This window comes from Rana temporaria, chromosome 3 (assembly GCF_905171775.1).
Source record: "Rana temporaria chromosome 3, aRanTem1.1, whole genome shotgun sequence".
NCBI classification, from domain to species: Eukaryota; Metazoa; Chordata; class Amphibia; order Anura; family Ranidae; genus Rana; species Rana temporaria.
The window spans coordinates 365,604,326-365,622,129 of NC_053491.1; the positions used below are offsets into that span (position 1 = coordinate 365,604,326).

Here is a 17,804-nt window from a genome sequence, read left to right on the forward strand (position 1 = left end):
AAACATATACATATTATTTGCATAGATCCAACTTTGCACTTTCAGCGATTGTTTTGGGAGCGCCCTTTATCACATCATCATTCCTCATTCATTTTTCACTAATTTCAGGTGCAGCAACGCTTCTCTTTTTAGTTTCACTATTGTCGCCAGTATCCATTTATATATTATTCACACTTCATCAGAAGAATTCTCACTAAACATTTTGACAAGAAATTGGTCAGTTTCGAAAGACTTAATTTTTTTTGTTTTGCAACATATTTCTCATGACTGCATGTTTACCCCTCCCCCCACACACAAACTAGGGTGACCACGTGTCCCGGTTTGCCCGGGATCGTCCCGTAATATACATTTTTGTCCCGTGTCCCGGGAGCCTTCAAACCGGGACAATAGAGAGTCCCGGAATCAACTGTCTGCCACACTCACTGCCGCTGCTGCCGCTGTAATTAAATGATTCTAAATCACTGGTTGCTAGGGAAGCCCCGCTTGGCCTGTAGCAACCAGTGACGTCACCGTGTCCCGCTCTCTCTGCGGCTCCGACTCCACCCCCACCTCCTCCTCCTCCAACGGCCAGCCGCGGTTCTTGCTGCAGAGAGAGCAGCAGCGTAACAGGCAGAGAGACAGTGAGTCACTCACCGTCACCTACCAGTACCGCGGCACAGACCAAGACCTCCTCCCCTCCAGGCCTCGGTTGCTCAGCTGGACTCGATCCGCCGTCCGTCCTGAGTCCCGACCTCCGCGAATCTCGACTTCCGCTGCGCCGCGCCGGCCATCCATGGAGCAGGGGCAGAAAAGGTAGGTGCAGGGGAGGGGAGGGGGGGTCCATGCAATGGGGGGAGATATTATACAGTCCAGATTACAATTTGCAGGGGCAGCAGAGGTGACAGTGAGAGAGGGGGGAGGGGGGGTTGCATGGTGCACCCCCTTTCTCTGTCACCTCTGCTGCCCCTGCAAATTGTAATCTAGACTGTATAATCTCTCTCTACCCAGTCCTCTGTCACCCAGTCCCTCTGTCACCCAGTCACCCTGTCACCCAGTCACCCTGTCACCCAGTCACCCTGTCACCCAGTCACCCAGTCCCTCTGTCACGCAGTCACCCTGTCACCCAGTCACCCAGTCCCTCTGTCACGCAGTCACCCTGTCACCCAGTCACCCAGTCACCCTGTCACCCAGTCACCCAGTCCCTCTGTCACCCAGTCACCCTGTCACCCAGTCACCCTGTCACCCAGTCACCCTGTCACCCAGTCACCCAGTCCCTCTGTCACGCAGTCACCCTGTCACCCAGTCACCCTGTCACCCAGTCACCCTGTCACCCAGTCACCCAGTCCCTCTGTCACGCAGTCACCCTGTCACCCAGTCACCCAGTCACCCTGTCACCCAGTCACCCTGTCACCCAGTCACCCTGTCACCCAGTCACCCAGTCCCTCTGTCACCCAGTCCCTCTGTCACGCAGTCACTCTGTCACCCAGTCACCCTGTCACCCAGTCACCCAGTCCCTCTGTCACGCAGTCACCCTGTCACCCTGTCACCCAGTCACCCTGTCACCCTGTCACCCAGTCACCCTGTCACCCAGTCACCCAGTCCCTCTGTCACGCAGTCACCCTGTCACCCAGTCACCCAGTCACGCAGTCCCTCTGTCACGCAGTCACCCTGTCACCCAGTCACCCTGTCACCCAGTCACCCAGTCACCCTGTCACCCTGTCACCCAGTCACCCTGTCACCCAGTCCCTCTGTCACGCAGTCACCCAGTCACCCTGTCACCCTGTCACCCAGTCCCTCTGTCACGCAGTCACCCTGTCACCCAGTCACGCAGTCCCTCTGTCACGCAGTCACCCTGTCACCCAGTCACCCTGTCACCCAGTCACCCAGTCACCCTGTCACCCTGTCACCCAGTCACCCTGTCACCCAGTCCCTCTGTCACGCAGTCACCCAGTCACCCTGTCACCCTGTCACCCAGTCCCTCTGTCACGCAGTCACCCAGTCACCCTGTCACCCAGTCACCCTGTCACCCAGTCACCCAGTCCCTCTGTCACGCAGTCACCCTGTCACCCTGTCACCCAGTCCCTCTGTCACGCAGTCACCCAGTCACCCAGTCACCCAGTCACCCTGTCACCCAGTCACCCTGTCACCCAGTCACCCAGTCACCCTGTCACCCAGTCCCTCTGTCACGCAGTCCCTCTGTCACGCAGTCACCCAGTCACCCTGTCACCCAGTCCCTCTGTCACCCAGTCACCCTGTCACCCAGTCCCTCTGTCACCCAGTCACCCTGTCACCCAGTCACCCTGTCACCCAGTCACCCAGTCCCTCTGTCACGCAGTCCCTCTGTCACGCTGTCACCCAGTCACCCTGTCACCCAGTCCCTCTGTCACGCAGTCACCCAGCCACCCTGTCACCCAGTCACCCTGTCACCCAGTCCCCCTGTCACCCAGTCCCTCTGTCACCCAGTCACTCTGTCACCCAGTCACCCTGTCACCCAGTCACCCAGTCCCTCTGTCACGCAGTCACCCAGTCACCCTGTCACCCAGTCCCTCTGTCACCCAGTCCCTCTGTCACCCAGTCCCTCTGTCACCCAGCCCTCCGTCACCCAGCACCCTGTCACCCAGCTCTCCATCACCCAGTCCTCCATCACCCAGCTCTCCGTCACCCAACCCCCTGTCACCCAGTCCCTCTGTCACCCAGTCCCTCTGTCACCCAGTCCCTCTGTCACCCAGCCCTCTGTCACCCTGTCCCCTGTCACCCAGTCCCTCTGTCACCCAGTCCTCTGTCACCCAGTCCTCTGTCACCCAGTCCTCTGTCACCCTGTCACCCAGTCCTCTGTCACCCAGTCCTCTGTCACCCAGTCCTCTGTCACCCAGTCCTCTGTCACCCTGTCACCCAGTCCTCTGACACCCTGTCACCCAGTCCTCTGTCACCCTGTCACCCAGTCCTCTGTCACCCAGTCCTCTGTCACCCAGCCCTCTGTCACCCAGCCCTCTGTCACCCTGTCACCCAGCCCTCTGTCACCCTGTCACCCAGCCCTCTGTCACCCAGCCCTCTGTCACCCAGCTCTCCATCACCCAGTCCTCCGTCACCCAGTCCCTTTGTCACCCAGCCCTCTGTCACCCAGTCCCTCTGTCACCCAGCCCTCTGTCACCCAGCCCTCTGTCACCCAGTCCCTCTGTCACCCAGCCCTCTGTCACCCAGTCCTCTGTCACCCAGTCCTCTGTCACCCTGTCACCCAGCCCTCTGTCACCCAGTCCTCTGTCACCCTGTCACCCAGTCCTCTGTCACCCAGTCCTCTGTCACCCTGTCACCCAGTCCTCTGTCACCCAGTCCTCTGTCACCCTGTCACCCAGTCCTCTGTCACCCTGTCACCCAGTCCTCTGTCACCCAGTCCTATGTCACCCAGTCCTCTGTCACCCAGTCCTCTGTCACCCAGCCCTCTGTCACCCAGCCCTCTGTCACCCAGCCCTCTGTCACTCTGTCACCCAGCCCTCTGTCACCCAGCCCTCTGTCACCCAGCCCTCTGTCACCCAGTCCTCTGTCACCCTGTCACCCAGCCCTCTGTCACCCAGTCCTCTGTCACCCTGTCACCCAGTCCTCTGTCACCCTGTCACCCAGTCCTCTGTCACCCAGTCCTCTGTCACCCTGTCACCCAGTCCTCTGTCACCCTGTCACCCAGTCCTCTGTCACCCAGTCCTATGTCACCCAGTCCTCTGTCACCCAGTCCTCTGTCACCCAGTCCTCTGTCACCCAGCCCTCTGTCACCCAGCCCTCTGTCACCCAGCCCTCTGTCACTCTGTCACCCAGCCCTCTGTCACCCAGCCCTCTGTCACCCAGTCCTCTGTCACCCAGTCCTCTGTCACCCTGTCACCCAGCCCTCTGTCACCCAGTCCTCTGTCACCCTGTCACCCAGTCCTCTGTCACCCTGTCACCCAGTCCTCTGTCACCCAGTCCTCTGTCACCCTGTCACCCAGTCCTCTGTCACCCTGTCACCCAGTCCTCTGTCACCCAGTCCTATGTCACCCAGTCCTCTGTCACCCAGTCCTCTGTCACCCAGCCCTCTGTCACCCAGCCCTCTGTCACCCAGCCCTCTGTCACTCTGTCACCCAGCCCTCTGTCACCCAGCCCTCTGTCACCCAGCCCTCTGTCACCCAGCCCTCTGTCACCCAGCCCTCTGTCACCCAGCCCTCCGTCACCCAGCCCTCCGTCACCCAGTCCCCCTGTCACCCAGCTCTCTGTCACCCAGTCCTCTGTCATCCTGTCACCCAGCCCTCTGTCACCCAGCCCTCTGTCACCCAGCCCTCTGTCACTCTGTCCCCTGTCACCCAGTCCTCTGTCACCCAGTCCCCTGTCACCCAGCCCCCTGTCACCCAGCCCTCTGTCACTCTGTCCCCTGTCACCCTGTCCCCTGTCACCCAGCCCCCTGTCACCCAGCCCCCTGTCACCCAGCCCCCTGTCACCCAGCCCCCTGTCACCCAGTCCTCTGTCACGGGCCCGCTGATTTCATGATACGCCCCTGCCCCCAAAACTGGCAAAAAAAATAGTAAAAAAAACGTATTTTTTTTGGGGGGGGGGGGTGTCCCTGAATGGCAGTTTGGAAATGTGGTCACCCTAACACAAACACCCACACCCTGCATCTACTTAAGTAGCTTTTACTTTCACTTCTGTCTCCTGCTGTCATGGCGTCTGCTAATCTGCAAGCTGAGCTGGAATGTTCAATTTGTTTGAACATTTACACCGATCCTGTAACGCTGAGATGTGCACACAACTTCTGCCGGGGCTGTATTGATCGAGTACTGGATACCCAGGAGAGGTCTGGAAGTTATTCCTGTCCTGAATGCAGAGAGAAGTTCCAGGATTGGCCTGCACTGCAGAAGAACATTAAACTGCGAAACATAGTGGAGAATTTCCTGTCTGCTCAGCCAGATCCTAAGGAGTCCAAGGTCTTCTGTACTTACTGTGTGGATTCTCCCATAACTGCTGTTAAATCCTGTCTGCTGTGTGAAGCTTCTCTGTGTGATAAACACCTGAGCGTCCACAGCAAGTCACCAGAACACGTCCTATGTGACCCCACCACCACCCTGAGGAACAGGAAATGCTCCGTCCATAATGAACTCTTTAAATATTATTGTACTGAGGACTCTGCCTGTATCTGTGTGTCCTGCTGTCTGATTGGGGAACACAAAGGACATCAGATGGAGTCCCTGGATGAGGCCTCTGAGAAAAGAAAGGAGGCACTGAAGAATGTTCTAAGTATACTAACAACAGCGAGAGAGTCGAAGGAGGAAAGAGTCCGGAGTCTGTGGAAACACTCAAGGAAGGTACAAGAACAAGCAGCTGGTGAAACCAAGAGAGCCACTGCCCTGTTTAAAGAACTCAGGAAACGGCTGGAAGACCTGGAGAAGCGAGTCCTGAGAAAAATCTCTGGGCAGGCAGAAAAAATCTGTCACTCAACCAATGATTTCATCCAACAACTGGAAATAGAGAAGGATGAGCTGTCGAGGAAGATGCGTCACATTGAGGAGCTGTGTAACACGACGGATCCACTGACCGTCCTACAGGAATCAGACACAGGTGACTTGTGTGATACGAAGGATGGAGATAATGAGGACAGAGAGAGACGTGGTAAACTTCTCCATGACCATGGGGATCTGGATGTATTTCAGATCTCACACACATTACACACCGGGTTATCTGATCTAACAACATGGGTTAATGAAGGGATCTTTATACCAGAACCTGCAGACATAGTACTGGAAGTAAACACAGCTAGTAATAATCTCTGTATATCAGGTGACAGGAAAGTAGCTTCCCGGACAGAGAATAGCCAGAACCATCCACAATCACCAGAGAGGTTTCAGGACCGTGCTCAGGTGATGAGCAAGCAGAGCTTCTCCTCAGGGCGACATTACTGGGATGTGGATGTCAAGGGATCACGTAGATCGAGAGTTGGGTTGTGTTACCCCAGTATAGATAGGAGAGGGGAGCTGTCACGGATTGGAAGCAATAAAAAGTCCTGGGGAATGGCAGTGGAATATGATTTTTTTTCTCAATTGGCAAGGAGCCTTTTCACGCATCATAACAAGCGTCATGGTAACACTTCAGTGATACATGACAATAAAGAGATCTCATTACCTGCCAAGATCTCAGGTGGCAAGATCAGGATATATCTGGATTATGAGGCTGGGCAGATCTCTTTCTATGATCTGTGTTCCTCAATTCGACACATCCACACCTTCACTGCCACCTTCACTGAGCCTCTCCATGCTGCATTATGGGTAGATTACGGCTGTTTAAAAATATCTGGGGGGAAGGAGGATCATAAGATGTGAGGAATCCACCCAGAGATTAGTGACATTGCATTGAGGGGGATTTGGTAGGTAGATAATCATTGGGTTGGAAGAATCTTTACAAATAATATAGAACATATACTGTACGTATGTAAGCAGTACAATTTAAATCTAATGTTGGTTTGATTTCTTAACTTCACTTTTGCACATTGTTATTTTACTATACAAGCTACTCTAATGCCGCGTACACACCATCGTTTTCTGCGATGGAAAAAAACGTCATTTTCAAAAACGTCAATTTAATTGACCGTGTGTGGGCAAAAACGTCGTTTTCTGTCTTCTAAAAAACGACAGAAAAAAATTGAAGCATGCTTCAATTTTATGTGTCGTTTTTGGCCGACGTCGTTTTCTGTGTTCTAAACATTGACCGTGTGTACGTAAAAACGTCGATTTAAGCCCGCGCATGCTCAGAAGCAAGTTAGGAGACGGCAGCGCTCATTCATGTAAAACGACTGTTCAGAATGGAATCAGCACATTCGTTAAGGTGTTTTTCAGCTTATAGACAAGAAAAGAAAGCGCTTCTTTAACCCCTGCTTTTAACTGCTACCCAGAAATGGACGTTTGTTGCGGCTGATCTTGTTGCATAGTTATGACAAGCTTTTAATTAGTTTCTTTCTTGTTTGATAATGTTTATGTTTGTGTTCTGTTATTTAGTTGTATCTTCCATCTTAAACATTTTAAATATATATATTGGTCCACCTTTTATTTATTTTTAAAATTTTGGTCACCAATTTGATTAGTAATCTCTATTTGGTTTTTATTTAGGAGTGTGTGAAGTGTCTGCAACAACCTAATTTTTTAGTTTACTCACCCACAAGCATGTTTTTTTACCTTGTTAATGTTTGCATTATTTTTTTTGTAATGGGTCTGCCCACTCAATACTGATCTCTCAAATCTACAATAAAGAAACATGTTGAAATTTGGCTGAAAAATTAATTTTTATTTTAGTCTTCATAAAAATTTTGAAAAAAAAAAAGTGGCAACCCAAAAACACAACATAATAAAAACAAAGATGCCAGGGTAGGCAGCACTTTAGAGCATGCTTGTTTTTTTCTGAAAACAAGGGTCCCCGAAGCCACAAATACAGCCTGTGAGTCCACATAAAAATTCCATCAGGGGCACCGTATTATTTCTTCGCCCTTTTCTTCCCAGCAGCCTTCCCTGCAGTCTTCCCTGCAGCCTTCCCGGTAGCCCGAGTCCTTGGGGGCTGGGTTCCTGGAGGAGATGAGGTGGCAGGAGCCATAGCAGCCTCATGAGGTGGAGAAGCAGGAGCAGGTGGAGGAGCAGGAGCAGGAGCAGGAGCAGGAGCAGGAGGAGCAGCAAGGACAGGAGGAGCAATCCGCACAATGTGGGTGTCGTCATCGAGCTGCCCCAGGGATGCCATGGTTATGGCTTCGAACATGAGGAGTTCGCAGCGCACACGCTGGCTCTGCTCCAGATTGTACAGCTTGGCTGCAATGAGCGCTGCGAACCCCTCAACTTCACTGGGTGGCTCTCGGATGGCTGCAGTAGCTTGGCGAAGCAGGCCCTGGGTCTCCTCCTCCATCTGTCGCATACTCCTGAGCCGTTTATTGGGATTGCGGAATGGAGGGATCCGGGAGATGGTATCCCGCCGGCGTGCCTCCTGGGTCCCACTGGGGCCTGCCACCTCCTGGCTCCCAGTGGGCTCTGCCACCTCCTGCCTTGCAGTTGGCCCTGGCTCCTCCTGGCTCCCTGTGGGCCCTGTCTCTTCCTGGCTCCCTGTGGGCCCTGGCTGTTCCTGGCTTGGGTCTGCCTGTGTATGAAAAAAAGGAACATATGTTATTTGTGTTTGTCATTAATCACACACATTTTTACAATCATGAGTGATGCAAATTGAATGTCAATATATATTACACACAGGGTCGCCATCCTTAATTATGTGGCCCCTTAAACACCTTCAGACATGGTCCCCCTGGAATTATGTGGGTTGTTGCATGCCTAATTTAGTAAATAAGTGGCCTTTTCCCCAAAAATTAATTTAATCAATTTAGTGTCAACTAGATAGTACTAAAAAAGGGTGTCTTCCATCTGGGACCCCTTGCAGGTGTATTGCGTTACTCCCCCCCTACTGGCCTATCTGAAAATGCCACCCACTCCTTCATCAACATTATTAATTTGCCCATTTTGACCCCATCATGTTTTCCCACTACTGACTATTGATCCTATCCCTAAACTTACGAGATTCACATAGAATTTAGAACAATAGTAACATACATTTACCATTATTACTATACTTGTCATATACTAACTAAATTCAAACAAAAAACACATACCATTCTCCACGGCTCACAATTGGGGTCCTCCAGGAACTCTTCCTCTTCCTCCGAGCTTGTCTGCTCTTGTCTGCAGGGAAGACTGGAGGATTGGCTGCTGGGAAGCTGGGAGCTACCTCTTGGGGGAAGGGTAGACATGGATGTCCTGGTCTCAATGTGGTCGTCCAGGAACTGCAGCTGACTATAGTACCACAGGGTTGGTTTGTATATGGAGTCAGCTGCAGCCCCAGACCTCATTGAGGCCAGGACTTGGACCCGTTGGGCCCTGTAGGTGCCCCTGATGGAATTGATTTTATTTTTCACAGTGGCTGTTGTGGCGTTGGGGACCCTTGTTTTCACAAAAACAAGCATGCTCTGTCTAGCTTTCTCCCTGGCATCTTTGTTTTTATTTAGTGTGCTTTTGGTTTGCCACAGAACTGGATGTTCCTTCCATTTTTGGATGAAGTCTGTGAGGAAGTCCGCATCCTTGAAGGCATCCATTCTTTCTGCACATGAAACAGAAGCCAAAACATAATGTAATTAAAGGCACTAGCTTACTTCCCCTAACTAGACCACAAACTCATTCCCTATTCACTATAATAAAGTCGGAATTAAAAACTTACGTCTCGTCGTTAGGAAAGATCGGGAATTACGACTTCTTCCACAGACTATGCAGGCCGTTTCCAAACACGTCCCATCCCTTTTACACTACGCACGCGTGACGCTCCGCACGACACCCCGCCCCTGACGTTCGGTATCGTCCTTTCCACGCCCCTTCTCTGTCGTTTGGTGAGGGAGAAAAGATGGACAACATGGAGGTGTATTCCAGCTCAAGCCAGGAGGCAGGCCAGGCCCAAACACGCCGCAGATTCCGCTGCAGAGCCTCCAATATGAGTTTTAATGAAATGGTGGAGATGGTCACCATATTGAGGAGGGAGGACTGTGATGCCAAGCATGGCCCCTACATGCATCCCAATAAAGTAAAAGCACAAATTATGGAGAAGGTCATCCGTAGGCTCCAGCGGAAGTTTGGGAAAACCAGGAGCAGAGAGCACCTGCGCAAAAGGTGGTCGGATTTGAAAAAAAGGGAACCCCACCAACTTTACCGAATTAATAAGGTGATTCGAAGAAGAAGTAAGTTTTTTCCATGTGTATTTAATTATTTTGGTGTGTTCTTTGTGCCATTTTTTTTTTTGTGCCAGGTTGACCATAAAATGAATATTATGAATGTGGCCGCATGATGCAGTCGTCGTAGTCGTCGTTCATTCGGTGACTTTCAATAATCCAATACCATATTAACGAGAAATGGCATCATGCCTAGTTGGCATGTGCAAAGGGGAGTTGAAGCACTGTATCTGAACAAAAATCGTAAATTGAGGAATTGTGGGCGAATGAACGACGACTCCTATGACCAATTAGTCGACACAAATATGAAAGTTGTGACATTTTTGGGGCTTAAAAAAAAGGTGTATTCAATTCTGGAATAGATGGAAATGTGTTTCAGCTTATTTTAGAAGAAACGTAAATACCTTGAGATTCACAAAAAGGAGCGTTTGCTACTCCTTTTTTTATTGAACATGTGTACTCAGTAGCACAATTGTTTGTCACAATCACAACCTATGTTGGGTCACACACAGGGGTGAGCAGATCCAGGGGAGACTTGTTTAGCTTACATATCTAAACTTAAAAATTGTGTTAACTGATTTGACATTACTTTGTGAATGGATTAAATATTGGTCTATTTTATTGATAATTGTTTAAAAATCAACAATAGTGACCTTTTGTTTAGCATTTCTTATTTTTTGGGTGTCATTTCAGGCCGCTCGTAATGGTTGAACCTCATGTTTTCCCTTTCTTCAATCTTGTAGGGCACAATGAAGCACAAAGGCAGGAGGCACAAGCCAATCAAGCCACACCCCCGAGGGATGTAGAGGAAGAGGAACCTGCCTCAACATCCGGTAAAGTAACATCTACCACATTTTCTGTGAATATAGATATAGGCATACAATCTTTTAACACATGTTTTGGTTCCACATTTCAGGAGGAAATCGGGCTGGTCAGGGACTGGACACGTATAGTGCCCAGCTCCTCATCGGCGAGGTTCTCACCTGCAGGGCCCAAGTTGAGGACATACGTCTGGCCTGCCGTGAAATACGTCACAAAGCAAAGACGCTGGAACGGCAGCTTAAAAATTTTATTAATGTTTTGGGGAGGGTTTAATTTTTGGTGTATTTTCTTTTTTCCTTGAATTAAAAAAAAAAAAATAAAAAAAAAAAAAAATTTATATTTTGTAATAATCAAAAAAGACCAAAAAAATAAATAAAATATATTATATTTTGAAATAATCAAAAAAGACCCAAAAAAGAAAAAAAAAAAATTATATTTTCTAATAATCAAAAAAGACCAAAAAAAAAAATATATATATTATATTTTGTAATAATCAAAAAAGACCAAAAAAAATAAAAAATAAATTATATTTTGTAATAATCAAAAAAGACCAAAAAAATAAAATTATTGATTTGTTGTACTAATCAAAACTAAAAAAGTAACAAATAAATAACATTTTGGACTCCAAACAATTTGTGTGTAGTTATTGGTATCAATGCAGACTCATTCAATTACTCAGGCATATTTGTAGAGTTATTAAGATTTAACACTCATGGGAATTTATTACATCCCAAACACATGGCTGGATGAGAACCTACGAAAAAGAAACATTACCCCCCAAAACTTACAAATAACTAAAATCAAACAAATAAACACTGTTTCATCAAACAAAAAGAAAATTTATTTTTTTAAACAAGATCAGGCATTGCAATGGCCCCCCTCCCCATAAAATAGTCCACATAGGATTGACGCACTGCACGTGCGGTTTGGGGGGCCAAGCCTCTATGGCTAGCCTGATGTCCCGGCTCCGGAGCCACAAGATCAGCCTCATCAGGCAATACCGTCAGGTACGTTTGAGAATTTCTTTTCAAAAAATTGTGCAAAATGCAACAAGATAGTATAATATAATTCCACTTGTATTCCGCCATGTTTATTGCTGTTAAAAACAATCTGAATCGGCTGGCCATGATTCCAAAGGCATTCTCTACCACACGTCTTGCCCTGGCCAGCCGATAATTAAAAACCCTCCTCTCAGGGGTGAGGGTGCGTTGGGGAAATGGCCTCATGAGGTGGGGACCCAAACCAAAAGCCTCATCTGCTACAAACACGAAGGGCAGACCCTCTTCGTTCTCCTCCGCAGGTGGCAATCCTAGGTCCTCCAACCGAAGCCGTTGTGCGAACTCCGTCTCCGCAAAGACACCGCCGTCCGACATCCGGCCATTTTTCCCAACATCCACGTACAAAAACTCGTAATTTGCAGAGACCACCGCCATCAAAACAACGCTGTGGAACCCCTTGTAATTGAAGAAATGGGATCCACTATGGGGTGGGGGCACAATGCGGATGTGCTTGCCATCAATGGCTCCTCCACAGTTCGGAAAGTTCCAACGCTGGGAGAAGTCCGCTGCCACAGTCTGCCATTCCTGTGGCGTGGTGGGGAACTGGATAGAAAGAAAAAATAAAAAACATTAGAACAAAGATTTTAAACAGAATATAGCTAAAATTACAAGGGATCCCACCAACAATTGAACAAAAAAGGTTAGTATTAAAAAAAAACATGTGAACAATTAAGCATATTAATCACCCCCCTCTGATGTTGAAAAAATATATTTAGGGGGAGTGGGGCTCAAGATGAGATGAGAAACAACCCCCCAAAAAATATCTAAATAAGAAAAATAATTATTAGTATGTATTTCAAAAATCTAGGGGGGGGGGGTTTGGACAATGGAGGCCACAAATAAACGGGGATATAGGGACACACAAAATGCAGCACTACAATGGAGGCCACAAATAAACGGGAATATAGGGACTATGCTAGGTGGGTTTGCCCACAACATAGAATGATGGACAGGTTGGCTAAATTAAATAAACATGTAGGGCTTTACTAATTGTGTAGAACAGCATACATAGAGACAAAGTGAGCATTCTGAGCATATTAGAAAAGTTTTTTTTTTTTTTTTTTTTTGGGAATTAGTTTGACCATTGAAAGAACACCACTTACCTTAACATAGTCCTCCTGAAGAACCTGAATGATGGCCGAACAGGTCTCAGGGATTATGAGGCCCAGAGCCTGGGGGGAGATGCCCGTCGAGAACTTCAAGTCCTGCAGACTTCTCCCTGTTGCAAGGTAGCGCAACGTAGCAACTAGCCTCTGCTCAGCAGTGATGGCTTCCCGCATAACGGTGTCCTGCCTGGTGATATATGGCGACACCAAAGCCAAAAGCTGCTGAAATACGGGGTCAGACATCCTAAGAAAATTCCTGAAATCATCAGGGTTATTTTCTCGGATCTCCCGCAGCAGAGGCATATGAGAGAACTGGTCCCTGCGTAGCAACCAGTTCTTGGTCCACAACCTCCTCCTCACCCTGTTCATGGACCGTCGCTGGGATGCAGCACACATCCTAACAACAAGCACAGCACGATCTCGGCGACGAGTTCGTACCCGCAACATGGCTAGAAAACGGTCGTCAAATCAGATCAGACTAAAAATTACGCCCTGAAGTAAAGAATGGCCTTTGAAGAACGACCTGCTAAACAGCACCGTGCACACCAAACGTAATGCCTAAACAAATACGTCCTTAGTACAAGCACTGTATCACAGATCCGACAACAAATAGACAAACTGTACGACAGAAAACGAAATTTAAAGCACAGTCACTGAAAATCACGAATCGTATCTCACCAAACTTTTACTAACACGCAGCAACACGATATCAGCAAAAGAGGCCGTCTTCCGCATGGAAACGACCCTTTATAGTGACGTCGTGCGTGATTGACGGAACTGCGCTGTGCTAGAGCGTTGTGAAAAAGCGATGGTGTGTATGCTACGTCGTTGTTCAAATTGAAGTTTGAAAAATGACGTTTTTTTAAAGCACATAAAGCGTCGCATTTTTCCATCGCAGAAAACGATGGTGTGTACGCGGCATAAGGCTCCATGCACACTGAAGCTGATAAACTGCAGTTTATTGGCGTTTTGGCTTTTTATTTTTTTTAAAGCCCATAAACTGAACTCTATGTTGGCCTATATGCCCATACACACCTGGGTATTTTTTAGTGTTAATGAGCTTTGGAGTTTATTGGCTTTTTTCTGAACACCCGAAATTTGTGTTCAAAGTGCTGTTGTTTGGCTAAAAAACGCAAAACGCTCAAAAACGCCGTCATCAGCGGTTTTTAGCATTTTTTTATCCATTGTAAAAAAAATAAAAAAAATACACTGAAAAACGCTGATTAAAGCTATTGCAAAAACGTTGAAAGGCTCCCTGCAAAGCTACTGGTGTTTTTTTATAGCTTTTATCAGCTTCAGTGTGCATGGAATTCTGTGTGTGTTTTTATTATTGTTTCAGCAAATAGGAAGCAATAGACATAAAACAAATACAACGTTATAAATATTGATACAGAATTTTTGCCAGCCACTGACATATTTAGCTTTTCTTTGTCCAGTTCTGATCTTTGGCCATTTTGATTGGTCGGCCTGGAATCCTGTCACTCCCACGCATTTTCAGGCGTTCATTCATCTCAGTGGATGCTGGGATTGAACAGCGAGCTGCATGTGCACAGCTCAGTGTACAATGAGAATAATTAGGTAGGAATATATTAATGGACAAGAGACAGAGGGGGTTATTTATGAAAGGCAAATCCACTTTGCACTACAAGTGCAGTTAAAAAAGCACTGAAAGTGCACTTGGGAGTGCAGTCGCTGTAGATCTGAGGGGGACATGCAAGGTAAATAAAAAAACAGCATTTTTGCTTGCACATGATTGGATGATAAAATCAGCAGAGCTTCCCTTCAGATCTACAGTGATCTAAAGCGACTGCACTTACAAGTGCACTTGTAGTGCAAAGTGGATTTGCCTTTAGTAAATAATCCCCAGAGTGTGTCTCTACTTCATTAATAATCCTGATTGTTTTCAAATTTGAATTAAAGCATATTTATGGTCAAAATGTAAAATCATACATTAATTTCCAAATTGTATTTCATAGATTAATTTCCACACAGTATTTCAATTATGTCCCACCTACTGCTGTTTATCTGAATGATCTTGAATTTTCTTAAATTTACTTTGTGTGGATCCCCACACATTTACTTCCTTGAATTATGTGACACATATTCACCATGTCCTGTGAGTAGACACTACCGTCTCACACATTTCACAGAGCCTGCCTTCTGATCTATAGAGGAGATGGGAGGAGGGGTTTAAGGAGGCGGAGTCAGTACAGGAATCAATGATTGCAGGTAAGGTACCATGGGATATATAGTCCTTAGGAACTGAAAGTAAACAGCAGAAGAGAGGCTTCAAAGCATGCAGGGAGTCCAGGAAGTTGTAGAAAGAAATGGCCAGCAGACAGGCAGCACACACAACATGAAAGGAGATTTTTGAGGTCAGAGTGGAGAAGTGCAGGCAGGAAGTGTGGTCATGAAGGATAACTGCAGGCAGGTAGTGTGGTCAGGTTGAAGGGTGTAAAGGCAATGGGGTCAGGTTGGAGGGTGTGAAGGCAGTGGGGTCAGGTTGAAGGGTGTGAAGGCAGTGGGGTCAGGTTGGAGGGTGTGAAGGCAATGGGGTCAGGTTGGAGGGTGTGAAGGCAATGGGGTCAGGTTGGAGGGTGTGAAGGCAGTGGGGTCAGGTTGGAGGGTGTGAAGGCAGTGGGGTCAGGTTGGAGGGTGTGAAGGCAGTGGGGTCAGGTTGAAGGCTGTGAAGGCAGTGGGGTCAGGTTGAAGGCTGTGAAGGCAGTGGGGTCAGGTTGAAGGGTGTGAAGTCAGTGGGGTCAGGTTGAAGGTTGTGAAGGCAATGGGGTCAGGTTGGAGGGTGTGAAGGCAGTGGGGTCAGGTTGAAGGGTGTGAAGGCAGTGGGGTCAGGTTGGAGGGTCTATAGACAGGATTTGCAGTTCAGAGTTTCAGGCATGCAGGCAGGGAATATGGTTAATGGATATGGTTTCCTCATTTATTCACAGATCCCAACAAGTACTGTACATAAACATTTCTAGGCCATATTTGCTTTTTTTTTTCTTGATTTCTTAACCATTGATATATATAACGTTTTCATTTGCTTTGGTTTTTTTTTTTTTTTTTTTTTGTCTCACAAAAATATATTAAGCGAAAAAATCTTATTTAATTTCAAACTAATTTTGCCTTGCTTTGTACCAGATTTGTAAATATAATTACATTATAAATGGGACAATTTTTTGAATAAAATGTATGCACACTTTGTTTCAAAGCGAACACTGGCCACAATAGTCTTATTTTTGTTTTGTTATGTATATTTGTATACATACTGCATTGAAAATAAAATATATGTTGCAAGACAATATTGGCAAAAAGAAGCCTTGTTTGTTCCTAAAAACAATAAAAATTGTCTGATCCATCAAGGGTATAATGTTGTGAGAGCAGCGGTGGCCCGTCCATATGGGGCGCCACCCCCCTAATCCATGCACCTGGCTCTAATTTACATGCAGAACAAAATAGATTACAGCGCACACATACAAAAATGACATTTAAATCCTGCAAGGCTATTTAAAAACACCTGAACATATTCAAAAATATGGGGATTTGGTCACACTTTATGGTCATATAGTACTAAGTCCACTTACTGCGACAAAGTACCCCATTATCAATGGGTCCTACACTAGTAATAGAATGAAAGAACCTGCGTCTCAACCATGGGAGACAAACTCTTTTTAGGCCGGGTTCACACTGGTGCGACAAACGCTCCAACATTGGGAGCTCATGTCTCATGACGTGTGAAAATCAATGTTTCCCTATGGGAGCCGTCTTAACTGGTCCAACGCATGTCGGTCCGACTTTGAAAACGCTCCCTGTACTACTTTGTTCCGACTTTGATCGTACTTCAGCCCATTGAATATCACTAAAGTCGGATTGCCGACTTGCATGATCCGACTTTGGCATGCGACTTCTGCTCTGTTGATCTTGAGGGGGAACTCCACGCAAAATTTTAAATAAAAAACGGCATGAGTTCTGCCTCCAAGGGCATACCAGGCCCTTTGGTCTAGTATGGATTTTAGGGGGAACACCCTACGCTGAAAAACCGGCATGGGGGTCCCCCCAAAATCCATACCAGACCCTTATCCGAGCACACAGCCTGGCCAGTCAGGAAAGGGGTGGAGACAAGCGAGCGCCCCCCCTACTGAACCGTACCAGGCCGCATGCCCTCAACATGGGGGGTGGGTGCTTTGGGGAAGGGGGCGGCGCTTCCACCCCAAAGCACCTTGTCCCCATGTTGGTGAGGACAAGGGCCTCTTCCCAACAACCCTGGGGTCTGTGGGTGGGGGTCTTAGCAGAATCTGGGAGCCCCCTTTAATAACCCTATGCAAATGAGTATGGAGTACATCTAACCTGGGGAAAAAAAAACACACTACAGAGGTTTTTAAAGTAATTTATTAGGCGACTTTGGGGGTCTCCTCCAACTTATCTGCGCTCTCCAGTTCTTCTACTGCTGTCTGGTGTCTTCTGCTGGGCTCCTCCGCTAACTTCTTCTCTTTTGCTTGCTCTTGCCCAGTCTTCTCTGTCGTCTTCTTCCCTCTGCTCTTTTTCCGATGTTGATGCAACACTCTCTCCCGCTGTAATGCCGTGTGTTCCTGGCACAACAGCCATAGTGTCCACTACACTTTAAGGCCCCTTTCACACTTGTGCGACTTGTTCTGCGACTTGGGACTGCAAAGTCGCATTGAAAGTCGTACCCCATGATTTCCAATCATATCTGTGCGACTTCAAAGTAGTCCCCTGCACTACTTGGGTCCAACTTTGAGGCAACTGGAGATCCATAGACATACTGTAGGTGTGTCCATGAAATTGATGCAAAATCGGGGAACCTTCAAGTCACGGCAGTGTGAAAATGGCCTTTAGGCCCCTTTCACACTCCTGCAACTTTAAAGTGGCATAATTTTGCCGCAATTTCAGGAAATGCCTGTGTAACTTGCATCAAAGTCGGACCAAAGTAGTACACGGACTTGAAGTCGCACAGATATGAATGGTACTTATTGGAAATCATGGGGTACGACTTGTCATGTGACTTTGCAGTCCCAAGTCACACAAGTGTGAAAGGGGCTTAGCCCTGGTTCACATTGGTGCAATTTGACATGT

General features: G+C 47.6%; 1 protein-coding gene across 1 annotated transcript; it reads left to right on the forward strand.

Annotated features, from left to right (window-relative positions):
• Positions 1–4,658: 4,658 nt before the first annotated feature.
• On the forward strand, positions 4,659–6,311 carry LOC120930496 (E3 ubiquitin/ISG15 ligase TRIM25-like). Its single transcript, XM_040341674.1, has 2 exons — positions 4,659–5,553; positions 5,773–6,311. The coding sequence occupies exons 1-2, from the start codon at positions 4,659–4,661 to the stop codon at positions 6,309–6,311; spliced, it is 1,434 nt and encodes a 477-aa protein (XP_040197608.1).
• Positions 6,312–17,804: the final 11,493 nt, after the last annotated feature.